General features: G+C 41.5%; 1 protein-coding gene across 1 annotated transcript; it reads left to right on the top strand.

The window, feature by feature from the left end:
* Nucleotides 1–14,802: 14,802 nt before the first annotated feature.
* LOC139723845 (E3 ISG15--protein ligase HERC5-like) lies at nt 14,803–18,661 on the top strand. Its single transcript, XM_071635054.1, has 5 exons — nt 14,803–14,907; nt 15,420–15,578; nt 15,939–16,113; nt 16,833–16,935; nt 17,747–18,661. Exons 2-5 carry the CDS (start codon nt 15,433–15,435, stop codon nt 17,989–17,991), a joined length of 669 nt encoding a protein of 222 aa, XP_071491155.1. The 5' UTR covers nt 14,803–14,907; nt 15,420–15,432; the 3' UTR covers nt 17,992–18,661.
* Nucleotides 18,662–22,070: the final 3,409 nt, after the last annotated feature.

The raw sequence follows: 22,070 nt of genomic DNA, 5'->3' as shown, positions 1-22,070 counted from the left end.
TACGCAATTATGTACGTAAATAGATTGAATGGAATAAACGTTATTAGATTGACTGAACAGAGATTATAATAGAATTGATATGCAATGAATTTGATTGAATGGAAGCGGTTGAAAAGTGTACAACAAGTGAACGGTCAATTGCACGAGCGCAAAAGAACATGTATAAAAGTAATTTAATCATATTGAATCTAATCGAATTTAATCAGATTGCATTTCATTTCCTGTTGAGGTCTGCGAAATCATGTCTAATGATCTTCTGGACTGGTTGCCTGTCCGTCCCTCTGTCAATGAAGCCTATGGGTTCCTCCTATCGCTAATGGAATGTCCCATCTTCGACTGCCCTCTTGAGTCATGGAGGTTGGACGCAACGATGGCAGTGACGCATATCCTCGAAAAACTGATTGATAACAACGAAAAAATTAAGCATTCACTCGGTGAGTGAGCTACTCACTTCTATCCACATTGTGATGTCCATCTTATATCGTAGTCTTACATTCATGACATAAAATAATTATGTAGCTGCCCCACTGCCGACCAGCCGTCGCGGCCTTCGCCGTACTCTGAGAGTCGCAAAGCAAGCGCGTTATATGTTGTAGCTTTTCGTGCTTGACCCTAGCAGTGATAAACAATCCTTCAAATATATACGAAGAAAAAAGAAAATCCTGCATGCAAACGGTCATGCGGATAACTACTGTGAAACATTGGTCTGCCTAAATTAGAATCTACGTTTTCCAAATCACCTTCCGGATATGATAGGCAAGAACTTAATCGAAGAAACTTTTTCTTTTTCTTTGCTTTTTTTCTACTCAGTATAAAGTGCCTGAATTAATGATTTTAGATGCTTTTAAGATTCTTACACATGTAGAACCTTATCCATTTATAATAAAAAAAATCTTGACTTATTTATGGTACCTCAAGATTAAGTTCATGATAACGTGATATTCAGATTCCGACACACTCGTAAAATCTGTTTCATTTCCTAAAACTTTTTATTACAGCACTTCAGTTTTCACAGGCTTCTGTAGAGTGTGTGCGAAGTAGGTCACTCTATAATCATTCGAACCTCCTAAATTCCCTCTACTTCATACAGGCCTGCTACATATTTCATGCTCTTTCATATGTGTTTGCAGCACGCTGCTGGAAACGGGAACCTCGTGGCTTTGGACGGATGATAACTCTCTTCCGCGAAGCTTTGGAGAGGACCACACTACTTGGAAGTCCTTTTTCCATGATGTCCTTTTTATATGACACATTTTCAGCGGATTATCTGTGGGGTTTATCCTCCTTGAATGAGGTAAGGAGTTATCACAGTTACCTTATTTTGAAGATTTGTTTTTCCAAGGAGGTTCAATGGATGGATTTCCAATTGGCTGTCATTATTCAAACAGTTGTCAGTTTTCTATTAATGTTCAAAAGAATTCCACAGGTGCATTTATGCATTTGATGCCGGGGTTTGATGCCGCCGTCTTGCTGAGCAATCCGAAGATTTATTTTGAACGTTGACATCATGTTGGCTATATTTTTCTTGTTCATTTATTAAATGAAATGAAATCTCACTTAATGTTAAAGCATATAAACAAAAGTCAATCCCGTCCAGAAATATGTGCAAAAGTGTAAATCAGAGCTGTATCATGTAAAAATGTTTAAAACTGTACCTTCCTGGAAAGTCGGTTTTATCACTTTTCCTCTTAGTCAGTTGTTAGTTCCGACAGATAAAACTGAAACGGAGTAATCGTATAAGTATCATTCTTTATTAATAGATATAAGACATTAGCGGCCGGGCATGGCCAGTCGAGTAATTTTCATTTTTATTTTATCATTTTTTTCGCAATTTCTGTTCGCGCATCCCCGAGTCTTTACCATAACAATAAATCACCTATCTTTTATAAGTACGGATGGCGAAAAGTAATTACCATCACACAGACAGTGGCTGGCTGGCGATTATGCAGATGTCAATTATCAATTGTATTTCTATTTGCGCGGCAAATCCAGTTCCGCTCATGCTTCAAATATTTTCCAGTGACGGCATCAAACATGGGTTCAAAGGGAATAAGATAGTTGTGACTCCATTCTCTTGAACTTCCCTGGTTTTTCTCGACCTTGCTATTCATAGGCAGTCAATGTTTTTGTCTGTGTTTAAACATGGTTGCGCTTTGTGCATATTTCTAATTATCTTCGCAGCAGAATTTGTATTGTATTGTATTGTTAACAAACTAGTATACGTCCCTACCTTTTCATCTGGCCGGCCATCTTTTCAAGCTATGCTTACAATGGCGGCCCTCTGCATAATCGCTCCATAATTATAATTGTTGTTGTAATCCCCGCTGCATAGATATGCATACTGTATATCTCTTTGTTTATGCAAGTCAAACGACTCTGTTTTGAATTTATTTTGTGTATTTCCCACATGTTCATGATTATGTGCCTTAAAATATTGATTTGCTGATTGATTTATTGATCTGCAGAAAATAAAGTATCTATTAAACAAAACAAACAATTGTGTATGCATGCGGAATGATAATCTTTAAACATCACAGTAGCTTTCTATACAAGCATCATCCAATACTGAACGTCATTAAATACGCCTATTGTTGGTGAGGAGTCAGCTTTCGTTGCGCAAAAATGTTTGCTTTCAGTAGACTTGCTTCTTCAAAAATTTGAATCCTTTCCGATTTTTTCCTCCCCCCCCCCCCCCCCTTCTGCTTCTCGCTGCAGATGAATGAGCGCACTGACATCGTTTCGATTTCAAGGTTTTACGTCCAGGGTCTGTATACAACCTACGAGGAGTGTGAAGCACTGATGTGTGACGTGTACTTTGGTGTGCAGAATCCAGCAACTGTGAGCGCTGAAATCTTCCAACAAACTTTACTTATTTTCATGAAGCAATTTCGTAACATTATTTCGTTGGATTGACTGTTATAATCAATAAAAATCTTAAATAATAATTCGATAAGCTGTACTCCCTCGAATAAAAAAAAGAGAGAAAAAATCCAATACGAAATAAAATATCGAGTAAAATGATTACAGAGGTGATGATGAGAGGAGGATGGGGTATGTTCAATTCAGGAAGATAAGAACTGAACGAGGGTATATCAAAGTCCCGATAAGAGGTCAAGAGAATATTATCTCGCTATAATACTATGATACTAGTATGGTGTATTATACCATACTAGCATTTTAAACATCAAGTTTAGAACATACTGTAGGCCTATGTCTTACAGCAAAAGTCGTCGTCCGTTATTTTACATGGATTAGTCACAGCGTTACGGTTTGCTATTCCAAACGTCGAGGTACTTGCGGATCCTTTCATTCCTAACTATCCGACTACAAAGCTGTCCTACACTTGTTGCAGATATGTTAAATGGACATTCCAGACGATTTTCATAATGTTTCATCACGTAGTACATAAATCAACCATTCCATTGTAAAGATTTGTGGAATTTATTGTGGTTCTTGAGCAGAGAAACAATACTTTAAAAAAACCTTGAACAAATTACACTGAACAAGGATGATGACGTAGGAGGTTCACAGTTTTCAGAAATGTAGCAGTATACTCCATTGCAATACCGCTTGCTTGCATATTCACCTGTATACAATTTATGCATGCCTTCTTCTTTTGTTCTGCTTCCTTGAGCCCCAACTCATACATTCTTTATGGTGACTCTGCCATGTCATCATCCTTGTTCATTGCAATTTGTTCGAAATTTTGAAAATATTCTTATTCTTCATCCCAATTATCGCAAATTCTACAACTCTGTCCTCAGTATAACTAATTTATAGTTGTTCAAATGCAAAAATCTGAAAGTCATCCGGTCTCCTTTAAGCAATTAATGGAGAGGTGCTTATCTAAAGTTACAAAATCTACACGGAGATCCACCTCTCTACCAGAATCTAATCATCTATTCCTTGTATCATTTTCAATTTTTCCTGAAAATTTGAGCAAAATTTGTTCTTAACTGCTTGAGTTATTTTGCAAACAGGTAAGCAAACCAATGTAGGCAAACAGAAAATACCATCCGGCCTTGGCAGAGGTCATGAATGTAATCTAACATAGATTACTTTTAATAGATAGGTAAATAGTGACAGATCTACTTCATTTCGCTTTACTTACCTATCAATATAACAATTGCCATTCTAATGCCGATTAGAATTGCCCCCGGTAGCTAAAAATATCTTTGAACCCCCTCGGATCGTTGCCCCGGCAACGGAAGGGAAACCCCTCACACACTCCCCCTATATAAGCCCGAGCGCGGGCGATCTCATCCTCTATCTTCTACCGCCGCTACTCATGACGAGTTCCTCCACGGTTTAGCTTACGCTTATACAGATAAGATCGTTCACTTTGTTACCTTATCGTGTTTGATTCGTATTTTTTTTGGAGTTATATTCCTTGTTCTCTCGGCTGTTTAACCTAGTTATTGCTTCTTGTTTCTAGTGACGACTTAGGGCATTTAAGATGCCTAATTCGTCTCGCTCTTCACCGCCCCGCTCGAACCCTACGGCGGAGGCTGTACCTAACGTTTCAACGAAGGCGGGATCCAACACCGCAAAAACAGAGCAGAGCACAAGAAAGACATATTGAAAACTTTCGCCCTAATTCACGCAGAAAATCCGACGTAGCAGACGCTGGAGAAAGTGAGTGCGTGTGGGGCGAGTGGCTAGTCGACACGTTAATGGGGGTGGCCTGCAGCACCGTGCGTGGAGGGACATCATGTTCACATAATTTCACGCGTAGTGTGTTGTGTGTAGGCGGCAGAAATCGGGTTAAATCTACAGTTGAGATATAATCTAGGACCTTATCATTCCTTTACAACATTATTTCAGTTGATTACCTGTGCACAACACGTGTATATAAGCACCCGATTGCAGACAGCAGGTGGCAAGCGACCGTTGCAACTACTTACATTATTACCACCTCCGAAGAAAATGCACCAGTCCGACTAGAGCCATCATCGACAAATGAGAAGGAATGTGAAATATATTTGGTTGTTTTTGCTCCCAAACTTAGCAGTTATGTTGCTCATAAGGCTGCTACGTATCTAGATAATGTCTCACATACAACTGTATCTTGATATAGCATTGAAAATGATATTTGGCGAGAAACAAAAGCTTGAAATCACAGGAATTCACACTGCTGACGACGGCAGACAGTGAAGGTCAACGGCTCAAATTTTCGTCGGTAGTCTCGTCACGTGATAGCTCTGTGTGGATTGTACACGTTCCCTATGACAGCAATTGTGACTGGGTAGTCTAGCTTTACTGCTTATTTGCGTCAGGACTGCTCAACCAATGAACAAGATTCTTATATCACAAAAATGGGCAGAATCTCTACTTTCTAAAACCGCGCGCCCCAAGTTCGTGCGACTTTCCGTTCTCGAGATATCCCGTGTGGAAGAATTGCAAGACGGCAAAATATGCTCAAATTCGTCAAATTTGGACTGTTCGCCATAGACAAATCTACTCATAAGGTACTTTTCTGATCAAATTTGCGTCACGACTACAAATGTTACAATAATGATATATACACATAAATAATCCCTAAAGTGTCTACATTCAGAATCCGGGCGCCCCAAGTTTGCTTCTTAAATAGTTTAAAAGTTATGGCAGATTTTGTGGAAAAATGCGTCGATTTTTGACCCGTTTTACGTGTTGTAGCGTTCGCGCGGAAGCGCGGCTTCGCAGATGACCGAAAGTTTTCAATATGGACCATGTAGTAATCCTGTGCTCCCCACTTCTTCTCCTCCATCTAAGAAGGGAAAGAAGAGTGCCCCGAAAAAGCATTCTCTTCCCGGTCCGGTCGAGGAATCAGGCTCCAATGTAGCGGTTTCTCCTGCCGTTAGACCCAACGTCAACGAGACTAACCTGGCTCCGCCGACCAAATCGGTAGACTCCAGCGTACTGAACGTCAACCAGCCTGCTAGCGTTGATAATAGCAGCTCGTTTGATACAACAGCAGCCTGCAAATTCTTCATGCAGGCCCTACAATCGGTACTTATTTCACAAAACCAGGGAACCCTTCCCGCACGGGCGGGCGATCCTACAGGTCCCTCGGTTTTTCCGATCCCTACGCAATCTGTCAGTAACCTCCCGGGGTCCCTTCCCGCACGAGCGGGCGATGCGACAGGCCCCCGGAATCTCGCCCCAGCGACCGTATCGCGAGCTCCGTCCTCCCCCGGGTCCGTCGGCCTGCCCACACGTGATAACGCGGCCCGTTCCGACTCGGCCCCAGTACTTCGACAATCCCGTTGCCGAACCCGTGATAGGGCTTCCCCCCGCCGGAGAGAGGGGGAAGATATCGGGTCTCGCTTCCACTCTCGCGTTCCGACGATCAGTTTGGGCGGCTATTCCGATGATGAGTTTGGATATCTCCCTCCCAAAATAGCATCTCGTGCAAGAAACTGGGCAGACGATGATACTGGTGTTAGTTTCCCATCGACTCACTCAGTACACTCTATCAGCTCAGATGGTCGGGAAAGCATATTTACTGACGAGCTTCCCCCTTCTGATAAAGAATCAACGAATCAGACAGGTAGAAGGGATGGCCAGATAGCCGCCGAACTACTGATAAAGTACTGTCCCCAGTTAAAGGCAGAATCGACTGCTACTGAGGAAAAAGAAGAGGCCAAGCCTATATTTTGCTTGGAATCTGAATTGTCTGCTCGTAGCCAAGGACCCAGTGCGGTGAAACTTGATACCCCCTTTGCTACGTGTCATTCTAAACTAGCCCATTCGTCCCTGAAATCCCGATCTAGCCGTTATGACGCTGTGTCCGGCTTTCGGTTTGGCAATAATGATTTCAACGCGGTGCTCAATACACCTGCAGTCCCAGAGGCAGCGTTCCGTGTTGGCGACGCGCGCGCTCGCAAATCCAACTTCAACGGCATGAGATCTCGATCTTTCCGAAGAATAGATTCGCAGATCGCTCACATTGAGAAGACAGCCCGTAGCTCGATGAGGCTCGCGGCTTATCAAAGCTATTTAATTACGGCGCAACGAGAAGCAAGCCGTTTGGCCATAAACGGGGAGGACCTGAAAAAGATCTCCGATTTGCTCTTGCGAATTTCAGATCTCCAGTTCGAACAGGCCGCCCGAACAGCGTTACTGTGTTCAAAGTTTCGCAGATCTCAGGTGATGGAACAGCTCAAGCTCGAGAAAGAGGCTGACTCCATACTCGCAAAATTGCACCTTACGGGCCCAGACCTGTTTGCGGGAAAGTTTCAGCAGGTACTGGAGGACACCATCGCGGCGTCTAGCACTGCAGACAAGACCGCCTACAAACTGAGCAAACCCAATCGCTCCTTTCGATCCTCTAGGGACCATATGCCCCCTCAATCAGGGTTCTTCCGTGAGGGACGATCATCTCAAGGTTCCCCCTATCGCAGACATCCGTACAGTCAGTCTTACAAGCCATCATCTGATTCTCGCAGGCCTGAGGGCAGAGAGCGGGGTGGAAGATCGTATAGACGACCCCGGGGACAGCAATCTAACCCCCCCCCCCCCAGAACGCACTCGACTGCCCCCAGCGGGACCATTCTTCACAGTTATGACTATCCAAATCAGCACGCAGGGCAACCCCCAGTAGGGGGCAGACTCAAAGTATTTGCCCATCAATGGTCTCAAATAACCTCAGACAAATTGGTGCTCTCAGTAATTCAGAAGGGATATGTTCCCTCACTCATTCACCCAGAATTGCTTCCGAAGATAAGCAAAAAAACCAACCTGCCAACAAACCCAGAAAAAAGAAGGGCTTTGTTACAGGAAATACAGTCCCTACTAACCAAACGGGCGATTGTTCGGGTCCACACAAGAAGGCAACTTGTGTTATCCCCAGTTTTTCTCACCCCCAAGCGAAAAGGCGGATTCCGCATGGTGCTAAATGTAAAAAAGCTAAATAGATACATCGCAAACTCCACTTTCAAAATGGAAAATCTCCGCAACATTCTACCGCTCATCAAGGCAGACGATTGGGCAGTCTCCATAGATTTAGTAGACGCCTACCTTCATGTCCCCATTGCCCACACTGCACAGCATTTTTTCGGTTTCGCAGTGGCAAACAAAGTGTACCAATATCGTGCTCTGCCATTTGGTCTCAAAACTGCCCCACGCATCTTCACTCGAATTGTTCAGGCACTCGCAACCCACTTACGAGAAAGGGGCATTCGAATTTTCGTCTATCTAGACGACTGGCTGGTATTAGCAGACTGTGCAGACACACTACGCCGGCACTTAGACACTACATTAGACCTATATAGTCTCCAAGCTAGGTTTTCTCGTAAACTACGAAAAGTCTCAGCTAGAACCCACTCAGAATCCGGAGTTCTTGGGCGCCAAACTAGACCTGAAACTAAGGCTCGCCCATCCCCTCCCTCACAGAATAGACAAGGTTCATCTAGTAGGGGGATTCCTGTTCCGCACGTCTCACGCACAAGCCAAGTACTGGCTGCGTTTTCTGGGCCTCCTTGCAAGTCTCTTGGACACAGTCCCAGATTGCAGAAGGAGAATGAGGCAGATCCAAATAGCCTTTCTCAGTCAGTATCGCCCACAAACAGACCCAATGACTCAAATTATCTGCCTTACAGGGACATTGTCCCAGGCGGTTCGCTGGTGGATGCCCCCAAATACCCTACAAATGGGAAAACCCTTCACTACCCCAGCCCCCTCCATGACCATTCTCACAGACGCGTCGACGATGGGATGGGGTGCAGTACTAAACTCGGACCAGGTTCAGGGAACTTGGGGAGAAAGAGACAAGGGTCAGCACATAAATGTACTGGAAATGCGGGCCATACAGAATGCTCTGTTTGCCTTCAAAGACAGAGTTCGGAGGAAAACGGTTCTGATAAAGTCAGACAACCTCACGGTTGTTTCGTACATCAACAGACAAGGGGGCACAAGGTCGAAACCTTTGTGCAATCTCACTCTAGACATTCTAGATTGGTGCGATTTGGTGGAGATGAATCTCATAGCCTCTCACATACCAGGAAAAGACAACTATGCGGCGGATTTCCTGTCGAGGGGAAGTTATCTCCCAACAGAGTGGCAACTCAATCCAAGCATTGCCAAACAGATCTTCAACAGGTTCGGTCCTCCTCAGGTCGACCTATTCGCATCGACACTGAACAAGCAGCTGCCAGTTTATTGCACAAAACACAACGATCCAGCAGCTCTGATGACGGACGCATTCACAATGCAGTGGAAAGGGTTTCTGGGGTATGCGTTCCCACCCTTTGCACTGATACCAAGAGTACTACAGAAAGTGCAAACAGACAAGGCAACCCTCCTTCTGATAGCTCCTTGGTGCCCGAAACGGCCTTGGTTCCCCACACTGTTAGATCTTCTAACCTCTCCCCCAGTAATCCTTCCCTTCAGGGAGGATCTCCTCTGTCAACCAGGGACATCCACATACCACCCCAAGGTTCCCTACCTAAAGTTAACATTATGGACCATTTCAGGGAAATTGCGTCCCAGGCAGGTCTTTCGGGAAGGGCTGCAGAACTATCCTCCTCCTTCCTTAGATCGTCTACACGAGCCACTTATGACTCTAGACTACAACACTACTTCAAGTGGTGCTACGACAAGAAAGTGGATCCTTCCACAGCACCTGTAGGCGAGATCGCTGAATTCCTCCTGCACCTATTTGACAAGAGCTTAGCCTTCTCAACAATCAGAGGCTACAGATCGGCTATTTCAGCCTTACATAAAGGCTTCAGAGGAGGAGAAACAGTAGGATCCTCCTCTCATCTGACTAGACTAATGAAATCCCTCTTTTTGTCTAGGCCTCCTCAGAAGAAACTGAGTCCCTCTTGGAGTTTATCGAGAGTTTTGCGTGCTCTGTCCAGGGCCCCCTTTGAACCTATGCACGACAGTTCTCTTGCTAATCTAACCATCAAGACCATTCTCCTCGTAGCAGTCGCTAGCGGGAGAAGACGCAGCTTTCTGCATGCTCTCTCTACCAAGCCGGGCCATATTATTCGTTGGGAAACTAACGGGGTTAGACTAATCCCTCATGCCAAATTTCTGGCTAAGAATCAAACCATGAATTCTACGCCAGGTGAGATTTTCATCCCCGCCCTTAAGACTCTGTCCTCCATCTCCCAAGACAGACTTTGGTGCCCTGTGCGGGCCCTTAAATGGTATCTTCACAAAACCGAAGAATTGCGCACTTCAGACAATCTATTTATCAGTATCAATTCTCCCCATGGCTCGGTCTCCCCTGATACTATTTCTCGCTGGATAGTTCAGGCCATTAAAGCTGGGGGTACGACTTCGATCCTCTCCCATAAGGTGCGGGCCCATGACACTAGGGGCATAGCATCCTCCTGGGCTCTTTTTCAGGGAGTCCCCCTGGAAGATATTCTCAAGGCTGCCTACTGGCATAATCCTAACTCCTTTACGTCCTGTTACTTGTCAGACGTCATTTCCAATGAGACCTCATTTGCCTCTGCAGTTCTTTCCTGTCCTAGCAGGAAGTAGTTCCATCTTGTCTGAACCTCCTGCCTCGGCGAGCATGCAGCTCGTAAGCCATGCTCAGTAAAAGAAGAAGGTTTCCCATCTGAGGTTATCCGCAGTCCCTCCATCCTCGGATCTGTTGGAATCTGGCAATTGTTATATTGATAGGTAAGTAAAGCGAAATGAAGTAGATATGTATGTTCGGTATCGAACATTTTATCTACGAGAGAGCTTTACTTACCTATAGGTCCCTCCCTCCTCCCCTCTCTGCGGTTCAGCCGGTCCATCGGCATCGAAAGAGGATGAGATCGCCCGTGCTCGGGCTTATATAGGGGAGTGTGTGAGGGGTTTCCCTTCTGTTGCCGGGGCAACGAGGGGGTTCAAAGATATTTTTAGCTACCGGGGGCAATTCTAATCGGCATTAGAATGGCAATTGTTATATTGATAGGTAAGTAAAGCTCTCTCGTAGATAAAATGTTCGATACCGAACATACATTTTTACTGACGGAAATTAAATCACACGCCATCTACGCTATTTGTTTCAGGAGACGAAATGGCTGAAAGAATACCCATTCCTCTCTTAAAGCTGGGGGTACGACTTCGATCCTCTCCCATAAGGTGCGGGCCCATGACACTAGGGGCATAGCATCCTCCTGGGCTCTTTTTCAGGGAGTCCCCCTGGAAGATATTCTCAAGGCTGCCTACTGGCATAATCCTAACTCCTTTACGTCCTGTTACTTGTCAGACGTCATTTCCAATGAGACCTCATTTGCCTCTGCAGTTCTTTCCTGTCCTAGCAGGAAGTAGTTCCATCTTGTCTGAACCTCCTGCCTCGGCGAGCATGCAGCTCGTAAGCCATGCTCAGTAAAAGAAGAAGGTTTCCCATCTGAGGTTATCCGCAGTCCCCCCATCCTCGGATCTGTTGGAATCTGGCAATTGTTATATTGATAGGTAAGTAAAGCGAAATGAAGTAGATATGTATGTTCGGTATCGAACATTTTATCTACGAGAGAGCTTTACTTACCTATAGGTCCCTCCCTCCTCCCCTCTCTGCGGTTCAGCCGGTCCATCGGCATCGAAAGAGGATGAGATCGCCCGTGCTCGGGCTTATATAGGGGAGTGTGTGAGGGGTTTCCCTTCTGTTGCCGGGGCAACGAGGGGGTTCAAAGATATTTTTAGCTACCGGGGGCAATTCTAATCGGCATTAGAATGGCAATTGTTATATTGATAGGTAAGTAAAGCTCTCTCGTAGATAAAATGTTCGATACCGAACATACATTTTTACTGACGGAAATTAAATCACACGCCATCTACGCTATTTGTTTCAGGAGACGAAATGGCTGAAAGAATACCCATTTCTCTTGAATCTGAAGACGAAGATTCGAATCCTGACCGCCCATGATACGCTGAGACAGAAGGTTAGTGTTATAATGATAGGCGTTAATAACCGTTTTTCTTTTTAGCATCTTCTTTTTAATAAAGTACGATATTGAACATTTGAATACAGTTTACTTTTTGAATGAAATGAAATGGCTGAGATAATACAATGCTCTGATTCTTTTTTAGAGGTTGAATATCCATTATCTTTATATTAGTGTTGTTACACAGGACAGCTTGCTTTGTCAATGACAGTAGTATTTTTTATTTATATGATTATTCTTATTTGTACGTTTCGGGTCGAGTCATGTTTACCTGCCCTGACATGAAATGATAATACCGAATGATTAATGCATTCTAATTCATAGTTATCTTTTTGCTTTATTTTCTTTTCCAAGCGGAGCTAGGGGTTGGAGGCGGGATGGGCAGGGGTTAAGAATCTGCGTATCAGCTTGTTAAAGCTACAGCGATATTGTCCAGCGTAGACATGTAGAAGTATTGATAGGATTAGTATTAGTGGCGGCATGATATAATAACGAGTCATAAACTATAATTGAGTACTGTTATATCATTGTCAGTATAAGAGTAAAGCACATTAACATCATCGCTGGCGAGTTTGCAATTAAAGGTTTTGACTAAGGAACAGTGGATGAACATTAGAAATTGGATTTTCCTGCTGTAGTATTTATGATATTCAGGTATCGAGTGGTATAAGGAACATCAAATGTATTCATATTCTTTGTATTGATCTCTAGGAAATGTTACTTGCCCAACATAGTCCTAAAGTTATAATTTTTAGTCTAGAAACTGCTTTACTGGAATGATCAGAAACTGCCAGGTTATATGTTGGGGGTTTTTATGCCCCCCAAAGACAAAATATACCAACTGCTTCCAGCAAAATTATAAAAATACATGATTTAGCATAATAGATCACAAGATTGGACAGCTAGCGTCAGATAATGGCCAATCGAATGAAATTCACAAGGGCCGAAATACGCTGTATCTCTCGGACAAGGCAAGGTTCACATGGACAATCCATTAGTTTCTGCATCTTTGTATCATTGTATCTCAACATTAAAAAACTTATGATCTTTGAGGCGTATTTGCGTTGTCTGATACTGGTCGCTTAATAGATGAACTAAATTAATGCAACAAGATGAAAATGAATGTGATATTTTCATGCTCTTTTGCATGTTTAAGGAATCTATAACCATAATATGAATATGACATATTCTATTTTCGAGACAGTTCGCAGTTCGCAGCTGCAGTGCAGCTGACAAGATATTCCGCATCTCGGCAGATCGGCAAACTATTTTCAACGAACAGTTGCGTCTCTACCTCTCTTCGGTCACCGAGAAAGATGTACAGCGCCCTCTCTATGTGGAATTTGCTGGTGAAAAAGGGGCGGACTGGGGAGTCTTGAGCACGGTACGGAATAAATCCAACATGACAAAAAGCTGATGCTTCCTGAAATCTTGGGCTTGATTAGAGATTATCTTCATGCATGGTAAAAAGAATGTAAATCTCGGACTTTTCTTGTAATTGAATACAACGAGACACGGTGGCGAAATGATTTTTTTTTTCTTCCACATGACGAGAATGTTAATCTAATTGTTACAATAATTGTTGTAACACCTATACGGATTGAACACATGGGAAAGAGTTAGGAAACGTTACTATCATAATTTCAATTTTCTCGCATCTCGCTATGATATAGGAGTTCTTTACGCTCGTGTTTGCTGAATTACTGGACCCGGAGCGTTACGGTCTTGTCCGGCTCTTAGACGAGAACGACCCTGCAGTCTCCCACGTGTGGTTCCGACAGGTTTGACATTGAATCTTGGTTTTGTATTATTTCTACCAGGGGGGGGGGGGGGGGGGGGAGCAACTTAATAGAAATGAGTATTAGCAGCGCCTTCAACGGGCATGACATTCACTTCCAAAGATTACGCTATTATAATTATTGTAAAGGTCGTTGCCTATACCGAGTGATGATCGTTTAAAATTATAACGAATACTCGTTAATGCAAAAATGAAACAAGGTTGGTTATTCCGAAGGTTCGTTATTCCAAAACCCACAAATTCCGTATACCTAAATGTTCGTTATTCTGAAAGTGATAAAGGGTGCATTAATCGAAAAATCAGAAACGATCGCCGAGATATCAAACAAGGCGTCTCTAACGACACAACTACTTATTAAGGTAAATTCGATTTCGTTTAGCGGGGAGTAACAAGTCACACACACTGTACTTGGGCCTTCTTTCATTGTCTAGGGGATCCCCCTTCCCCTAAAAACAAAAACAAAAAACAAAACACTAACAACAAACAAGGAAAAGAAGAGTTAGACACCAACGGAAGATCACATTTGTAATCACGTTTCTGAATCATCTGTCCGAACCTGATTACACCAACCGCATGTGTACACCTACACCGTAATTTATTATTTTTCTATCAGCCTGCCAAAAAAAGTCATTTAATAAACGATTGTTTCTGAAACAGCAATGTCTGACCAAGGAGGTACAGTGTATAAGGCTCGCTTAGTATCTCATTTGTCCGGCAATCAAACACGCTATTCTTTATTATGTTTATTATTATGATATGATATGATATTATGATAGATTATGAATATGTGGGTAAGTTTTCGCATGTACAATGAACATGTACTTCACCTCGTCATGTGTTTAGGGGGCAAATTACTCATAATCGAAAATAACTCCCCTGCAAACACAAAAACAAAACAAATCAAAAACAAAACAAAACAAAACGAAAAAAAAGAGAAAAAAAAATCAGCCACAGACGAAAATTAACCCAAAGTGATTAGATGAGAAACAAGTTTAGAAGGAATAATCAAATTTTCATGAGTTCTAATACACATGGTGTGTGAAACAGTGGGAAGCATACACCAACATCGATAATTACACATCGGAACATTTATTTCCTCCTCGTGTTTTGCATGTAGGATTGTGACGACTTGGAGCTGATTCGGATCCTTGGCATTCTCGTCGGACTGTCGCTGTACAACAAAGCCGTCGTCCCTCTACCGTTCCCTCAACTTTTCTACACCAAACTCCTCTCAGGAGGGTGAGTAATAAAGAAAAGAAAAGAAAAGAGCCAGATATGTTCGAATTCCGGATTGTAAATCAAGCCCTGAACTATCTTCTTAACTCATTACCCTTTCTAACCAAATACTTCAGGGGGACTTTGTTTATTTGAACTTTCACTCCAAGACCAAGCCGACGTTCATACTTAAGTGTATAGATTCGTTTATTTACGTGCCTGTTTTCGTATTTGTTGCCCTTATGCTTTTTTTTTAGTTATCGGAACGAAACATTGTATAACTGTAAAGCATTGAGTCTGAAAATTTTTAGTTCATTTCGTTCGTAAACACATGCGAGGAAATACACAAGGAACGATAAAGAACGAAACGCAAACAAATGCTTCTCTCTGTTATTTCTCACAAGCAGAAGTTGAGTATTGGTGTTCAACAAGGGTCAAATACCTAGAGCGTAGAGTACACATAGAAAGGCAACGCCTTACCATGGAAAGGTTTATCATCAATTTATGATGATATGTACATAATATTCATTGCTTAGGCCTGAAAACGAAATGGACCAACTACTCGAGTTGGACAGTGATATGGCCATGCGGTTAACGAAGCTGAGAGATGGAACAAAAGAATACATCGAAGAAAACACCGTCTACATGGAGATCGAAACAGAGGATGGCCAGAATATCCCGGCTAGTGAGGACATGTAAGTAGCTCTACTTTTGGTCAGCCTCGGCTTCGAGTACTAGTAGTTTATTTAGTCCTCTCTTTGTTACAACAAAATGTGAAGTGTATGTTACGTTTTTCTCGACAAAATAAAATTTACTTGAATTGAACTGAATTGAATTAGGTTAAGTATGATCCATTTTTCGGAAGGAGTTGGTGGGGATGGAATTGAAGGTGATTGCATTTGTTTTATAGATATACCCGCGGACAGTGGTTGCAGTGACAAACACCAAAGCTACCAAAATTGCTTCACAGTCTTTTTATATATCCATGTATTTATTCATTTAATTAATTAAATGATTAATTGAATAATTTATTTATTTATTTACTATTCAATCAGCAACCGTTATGTCCAGCAAGAGGTGCGGCGTGCTCTTGCAACTGAACAGATGTGCGCCTTTCGGAAGGGATTCTACCTTGTCTGCCGCCAGAGCATCCTCCGCATCTTTCGTCCTGTGGAACTGGAAGATTTCGTTCTTGGACAGCAACGCTTCGACTGGAAAGCGCTAGAACAGGTTCGTTGACATTTAATACTCGAGCAACCAAATATTTGAAAAAGATAATAGTGCACTTCGGCTTCCATCAAAAGGATGATATATTATTCATGTGTATAATATGTGATGCAAATAAACAGTAAGAATAAAGTAATGAGCTTATGACATTTTTTAAAGTTTCTTGAAGCTTAGACGCAAATTACAAAGGCTCATTGTGACTTCCTCCAAAATCTACGATTTATTCTCCGCAAATAATTGGAAAAGTAAGCATTTATTGCTTTAAAAATGATGATTCCTGTATCGTTTAGGGTAGTTGCGAAATAATCTCTCCTTCATTTTTTTTTCCTTGTGGAAGTATTGTACAACTTATTGACATACCCTCTTCCACTACGGCTTTGTTATGATCCATGTCACTATTTTATCCAATCCTCATTATTGAGGACAATTTGGCAATTTCAGAAGGAAATTAGGAGGACTTCAGTGTGTTTAAATTGCAAAATATTAATGGCTGTAATGATCAAGCAATGCGACGGTGTCCCCGAGCCTCAAACGGAGCTATGTTTTGAGAAAATCAAGAACATTATTTTTACTTGTCAGTAGAAACAAGCCCTTTCCCTCCATAAGAAAGTGAAATATTTCAGGACTGTAACAATATTCAATAATCCCATTAGCATTTTCAACGGCTAAAACGATGAACAGAGTGATGACCCAAACTCTCTTTTATTCTTTGCCACCATTAGAGCACGAGATACTGCATTCCCTACCACCCATCTCATCAAACCATCACAATGTTCTGGGAATGTTTCCATTCTCTTGAGGAGGAACAGAAGAGGAAATTTCTCAGTAAGCATAATTAATCCAATTTGTCAATTTCAAGTGAGATTATGTTTCCAATACCACATTTATGTTGGTACAGGTTCAAGGGGGAATATACATACAATATGTACCACAATACTAGATATTGTACATACAGCTACATGTGAAACTATCAAATGTTCAGATTAACTGTGTCATTAGAAATAAGGGTGATTATAAAAAGCAGCTCCGATGATTTACGGTTTTATTATATTACGTATGCAATTTTAGAGTCTAGCGGCAAAAGTTGGGCTATTTAGGAGCCAAAATTCCTCCAAGGAAGACTCTAGGCATTTATTATGTTAACGCAACGCGTGACACCAGAGCTGGGGAATGTGTCAGAGGAAGTGTCGCCAGAATATTAACTTTGACAAAATTGTAATTATGAACTATTTCTCCTGTTTGTTGACCTAGAAGTCAAACAATAATAAACATGAAAGATTATTCTGGTTTAAGAAAAAAAAAATACAGTCCGGTATAGATGACATCACCTTATCTTCCAAAAATTGTTACTGTGGAAATCTCTATCGTTGTCAAGCGAAGATTTTAACTATGATTAAAGCAACCTACAGGTGAAAGGAAAACAAAGCTATATATAATACTTGGTAGTTGCGTTACAACCAAAAAAATAGAAATTTCATGTTCTTAGTTACTATATACATGTACTAGCTTTATGATGAAATTCTGAATTTCATCCTCCAATACTTATTTAGTCATTTCCTGTTCTTTGAACATTCCCCAGAAGTTCCCGGTTGATTTTTGACTTCTGATTACTCACTCACACTCTTCCCCCATGCAGTCTTTGTGTCTGGTGCGGATCGTGTGCCCTGCGGCGGCTTGGCAGATCTCGGTCTAACAATCGTGCATCCCGGTCCGTTTGACGTGAACTCGCCTCTTTCTCACACCCTCCCACAGGCGCTTGGTTGCGACAACCACCACTTCCAGCGCAAGCTGAAATTACCTATGTACCAGGACATGGAAACAATTAAGGACCGACTGGAGGTGGCGCTTTCCATGTGCCAAAGTCCGTTCCATATCGCCTAAATTATCTGCAAGCCTACATGTCACACCATCCTGTTGACCGATAGAAAATTCGAATGCCATTCAACATATCGCCGATTCCGTTAACATTAATTGAGACTTCTAAATCACAAATTAGCTGCAAGCCCACATGTTACACAATTCCTGTCGACCGATAGAAGTTTCCAATGTTATTCGACATATCGCTAATTCCATTAACATAGATTGAGACTTCCCGAACGGGGACGTCCCGTAGTGCTAAGCCCTAACTCGCCAGATATGTCTTTTCATCAGTCAAACAGAGGACCCAGTTGGTAATTTATATTTCACCATCGTTCTGACAATTGCACCTGTAATTAAAAGATTAAAACAATTAATTACCCCTCGGCACAACTCGCCTTAACGGCCACCACGGGCTCGGAGGAATTCACAGATGATCGAATTTTCCCCTCTCCAGATCGGCATCTTATCTGTGTCCATGCAGCCATCCTCATAGCACAAAGTGTCCCTTGGGCATCCTACATTGTATCCTATCTATACCTAATGATGCTGCCCAAAGTTGGGGATCTTAATTGCCTGTATACCTTTTGTACGTCTTAAAGGGACTGTACAGTACTGGTGAGGTGGGGATTCATGTTTTGAACATTCCTACGTGACATAATGAGAAACCTTTTATGAAATATGAAAGCGTATGTATCAGGATTCAACGTTTATTTGATGAAAATTGGTTTTCAAATGGCTGAGATATCCAAAAAAGTGATGACGATAATAAAAGGCGACAGGCCACGCCTTTTATTAGGATCTCTCTGTTTCACCTTGTTTTTTTGATATCTCAGCCATTTCAAAACCGATTTTCATCAAAATAAACTTTTGATACCCCTTAGAAATACATGCTCTTTGACATCTCATAGAGAGATTTCTGAATATCTGGCAAAACGTTAAAAGCTAAACCATAACCTCAACCAGAACTGTACACACCCTTTAAGTCAGAAGTCCCTCACATCCTTCTCAATGAGGCTCATTGAATGACACCCCCCCCCCCCCCCGTCTCTCTGTCCCCGTATCTGCCCCTCCAACCTATGGCCCAGAGTTCACCTGTCTGCACACACCCCTCCGGGTTTAGTCAGTCACCCATTCCCAAGATCATCTGAAGTGACGCCCTAGTCTGGACTCCGTCCCCTTTTCCTTGGTGCGATAAACCAAGAGAGGGCGCAAATTTTCTGATAGCGATAATCGAGAGACTGCGCGCCCAACGAAAAAGTGATCCACGATGATTTTCAGACTATCTTACATGTGTGTAGAGTTTCAGCCCATGTTGATGTATATAAAAAAGACATCAAATTTTTTGCCATTTATCATTTTGAATATTCTGCAGTTTGTTTCATGCAATTTAAAAAAAAAATCAGGAAGCAAAAGAGCTCAAATCCAAAAGTTGTTACGACATGAGTAAATATTTTCTTTACTGTTTTTAGTGTTCTCTGACTGCCATTTATCCCTCAATCTTCTGTGTGTGTGTGTGTGTGTGTGTGTGTTATAATGTCAAACAAACGGTTTAGGAGTAATGTCTACTGATCCCAGTAGCGGGAGAAGTGAGGTAATGCAGGCTTAGGATTAGTTCACCCTCACACTTAAAGACCAATGCTATCTGACGAATTTGTTTGACAAATTCATGAAATTTTGTGAACTAAGACAAATTTTTGATTCTTACATTCTCCAGTCGATGGGCGATGGGGACGAATGTCAATGACAATCGACGATTTTGAATGCGATGTCTTTGAAAACGGTTGACCAAAAACGATTTACAATGACGATTGACTAAATTGAAGTTAGGATTTGCATTCTGTGAGTTTCTCGGGACGAATTTTGAATGAAAAATATTTTACATTGAATTTTAAAAGTGCGAAAAATGATCCAAAAAAAATTGTTGTAGTCAAGTAATATTTGGAAAAATGACAGAAATCATTGTTTTCATAAGTCTTTACGCAGACCAGTACTAGACTAACTCTCCTATGAAATCTCGACGGACATTATTCTGTGAAAATTATTGAAAACAAAAATCACGGTTTCCTTTATACTTGCCTGTTGGTGGTAGCAGACAGAAGAAGAAGAAAAACAAAAAGAAGGTAAGCTGTTCAAAGAAAAGTTACAATTAGCCCAAAGAGTTGTAACCGCTCAGTTCGACAAAGCGAGTAATTGCTATTTCCACTACTTTCATTGAAAAAAGTTACTATTGATCGAGTTTGATAGAAGACATGAAATTAATGTAGGCCCTATGTGTATGATGCACATGGGGAAAAATAATTATCTGTAAGATTCCAATATTTGATATCATAAACTTGTTGGTATAACACTATAATAGAGTGTATATTGATTATGACTGCATGTGTGTGTGTGTGTGTGTGTGTGCATATTTTGTACAATAACATTTCTCTGTCTCTTATTTCCTAACCATCCTTCTGAAATAATCATCAATATCATTCTTTCTCTTTCATTTGTTCTATCTTTCTCCATATTACTTTCATAAAAACCTTGTCTATGAATGAGATTTCAATGTAGATGAATAAGTTATGCAAGGTGTTTTGAAAAGCTTTCCTCGTTTTCACAATTCGGCGCAAATGCCTATACGCAACATAAGAAGCGATGATTCCAGTCCTTCACAAGGCCCCCGGCCACGTGGACAATTAGTATCTGGATACCATGTCCAGGTCATTTACAATCTCCGCCTGTCTTTATTATATTATTTTCAAAGGTTAATGCTCCGCATGAAACTAATCAGGTGTTATGGGCCTCTTCATCCAATCAACTATGACCCGAGGAGCTACGTTTTAGCTGCTTAGTTTTCCTTTTGGAATTACATAAAAAATAAGAAAATATGACACAATGTAGTCATTATGAATATGACATATTATGATACTTGTATTAACAAAAATAATAATGTACAAACTAATCAACTATGTATAATAGAACAGTTTTTAATTTCGAAAGCAGAAATCTTCCACATCAAATTAATCAGGCGTTGCATAGCAACGCAACAATGGAGATCTCTTGAAATGGAGTGATCCTGTATACAATGGTATAACATGTTAATCTGGCATACAGATCATTCTCGCAACTGAGGAAATCATCGACATTTTCACGAGATGTTATTTTGGCAATATGACAGAGGCTATTGTAGTGCACTATTACCCTAATGTATGGCGACATTTTCGCATGTTGTTAAATTCGCAGTCCAACAGTGACTCGTGAAGTGATCGAAAATTAAGCCTTCGAGGGAAAAAATATACAGTATTAGCTGCCGAGTTGTTAGTGAGATGAATTTGATTTTATAAACATTTTGACGTTGTCTAGTTGCTTAACCCAGGTGTAAGTCAAAGCCATGTTTGAAGACAACATAATGAATTGAATGATTTCATGTCTTTTTAAGGAGAAATTATTAGTCTCACTTTTCATATTCAGTTTTCATTCCAAAGTTAAACTTGCTCGTCCAATGTATTTATTTATTCACTCATTAATTTGGCCATGCGAAGGTATTGTAATATAACTTAGACGTACAGACAATTTACAATGTATCCTTATTATACAATTATACAGCTATGATACAGATATGCACTGATGTAAAGAAGTGACACATAGACCAGGGCCCCGTTGCAAGAAAGTTGCAATCAATTACAAATAATTGCTAATTTTGAAACAACCATTCTGATTGGCTAAGGGTCTGCCCTATTAAGAAGACATGCATGCAACAATGATTTTGATTGGCCAGTGACAATCAGTTGCAAGTTGCGTTTAAACGCAAAGTTTCTAGCAACGGGGCCCAGGGCTTACAAAAGTAAAATTCTTTTGATACGTGAGCTCCCATGTGTCACGGTGACTCTCCTAGCACATAAAAAAAAAAATGTTCATACAAACAAAGCGGATGATTCACAAGGTATTCAGGTATCAAAATTCATTTTGTCCCTCGCCAGTGCCCAGTTCCCCCCCCCCCCCCCCCGGGCTGCCAAATGACAATGTGATTTGCATAGAAAAAACGCCACCACGCTAATTAATTTTGTCGGTAGAATTGGCAGCCAAAAATTTGAAGACTTTCATGTTCATGTGTTTGT

The sequence above is a fragment of the Diadema antillarum genome, unplaced genomic scaffold (assembly GCF_040938485.1).
Source record: "Diadema antillarum isolate AM-2024a unplaced genomic scaffold, OU_Dant_1.0 scf00000201, whole genome shotgun sequence".
In the NCBI taxonomy this organism is placed as follows: domain Eukaryota; kingdom Metazoa; phylum Echinodermata; class Echinoidea; order Diadematoida; family Diadematidae; genus Diadema; species Diadema antillarum.
Note: the sequence above shows the minus strand (reverse complement) of the source record. Positions and strands in the feature narration are given on the sequence as shown.

What these genes read in the sequence shown, in the direction of transcription:
- LOC139723845 (XM_071635054.1), top strand. Translation starts at nt 15,433, where the DNA reads ATGGACCAACTACTCGAGTTGGACAGTGATATGGCCATGCGGTTAACG. An exon ending in ACTGGAAAGCGCTAGAACAG is followed by an intron (nt 16,114 to 16,832) that starts GTTCGTTGACAT and finishes TGCCACCATTAG; the next exon opens with AGCACGAGATACTGCATTCC. An exon ending in ACAGAAGAGGAAATTTCTCA is followed by an intron (nt 16,936 to 17,746) that starts GTAAGCATAATT and finishes TCCCCCATGCAG; the next exon opens with TCTTTGTGTCTGGTGCGGAT.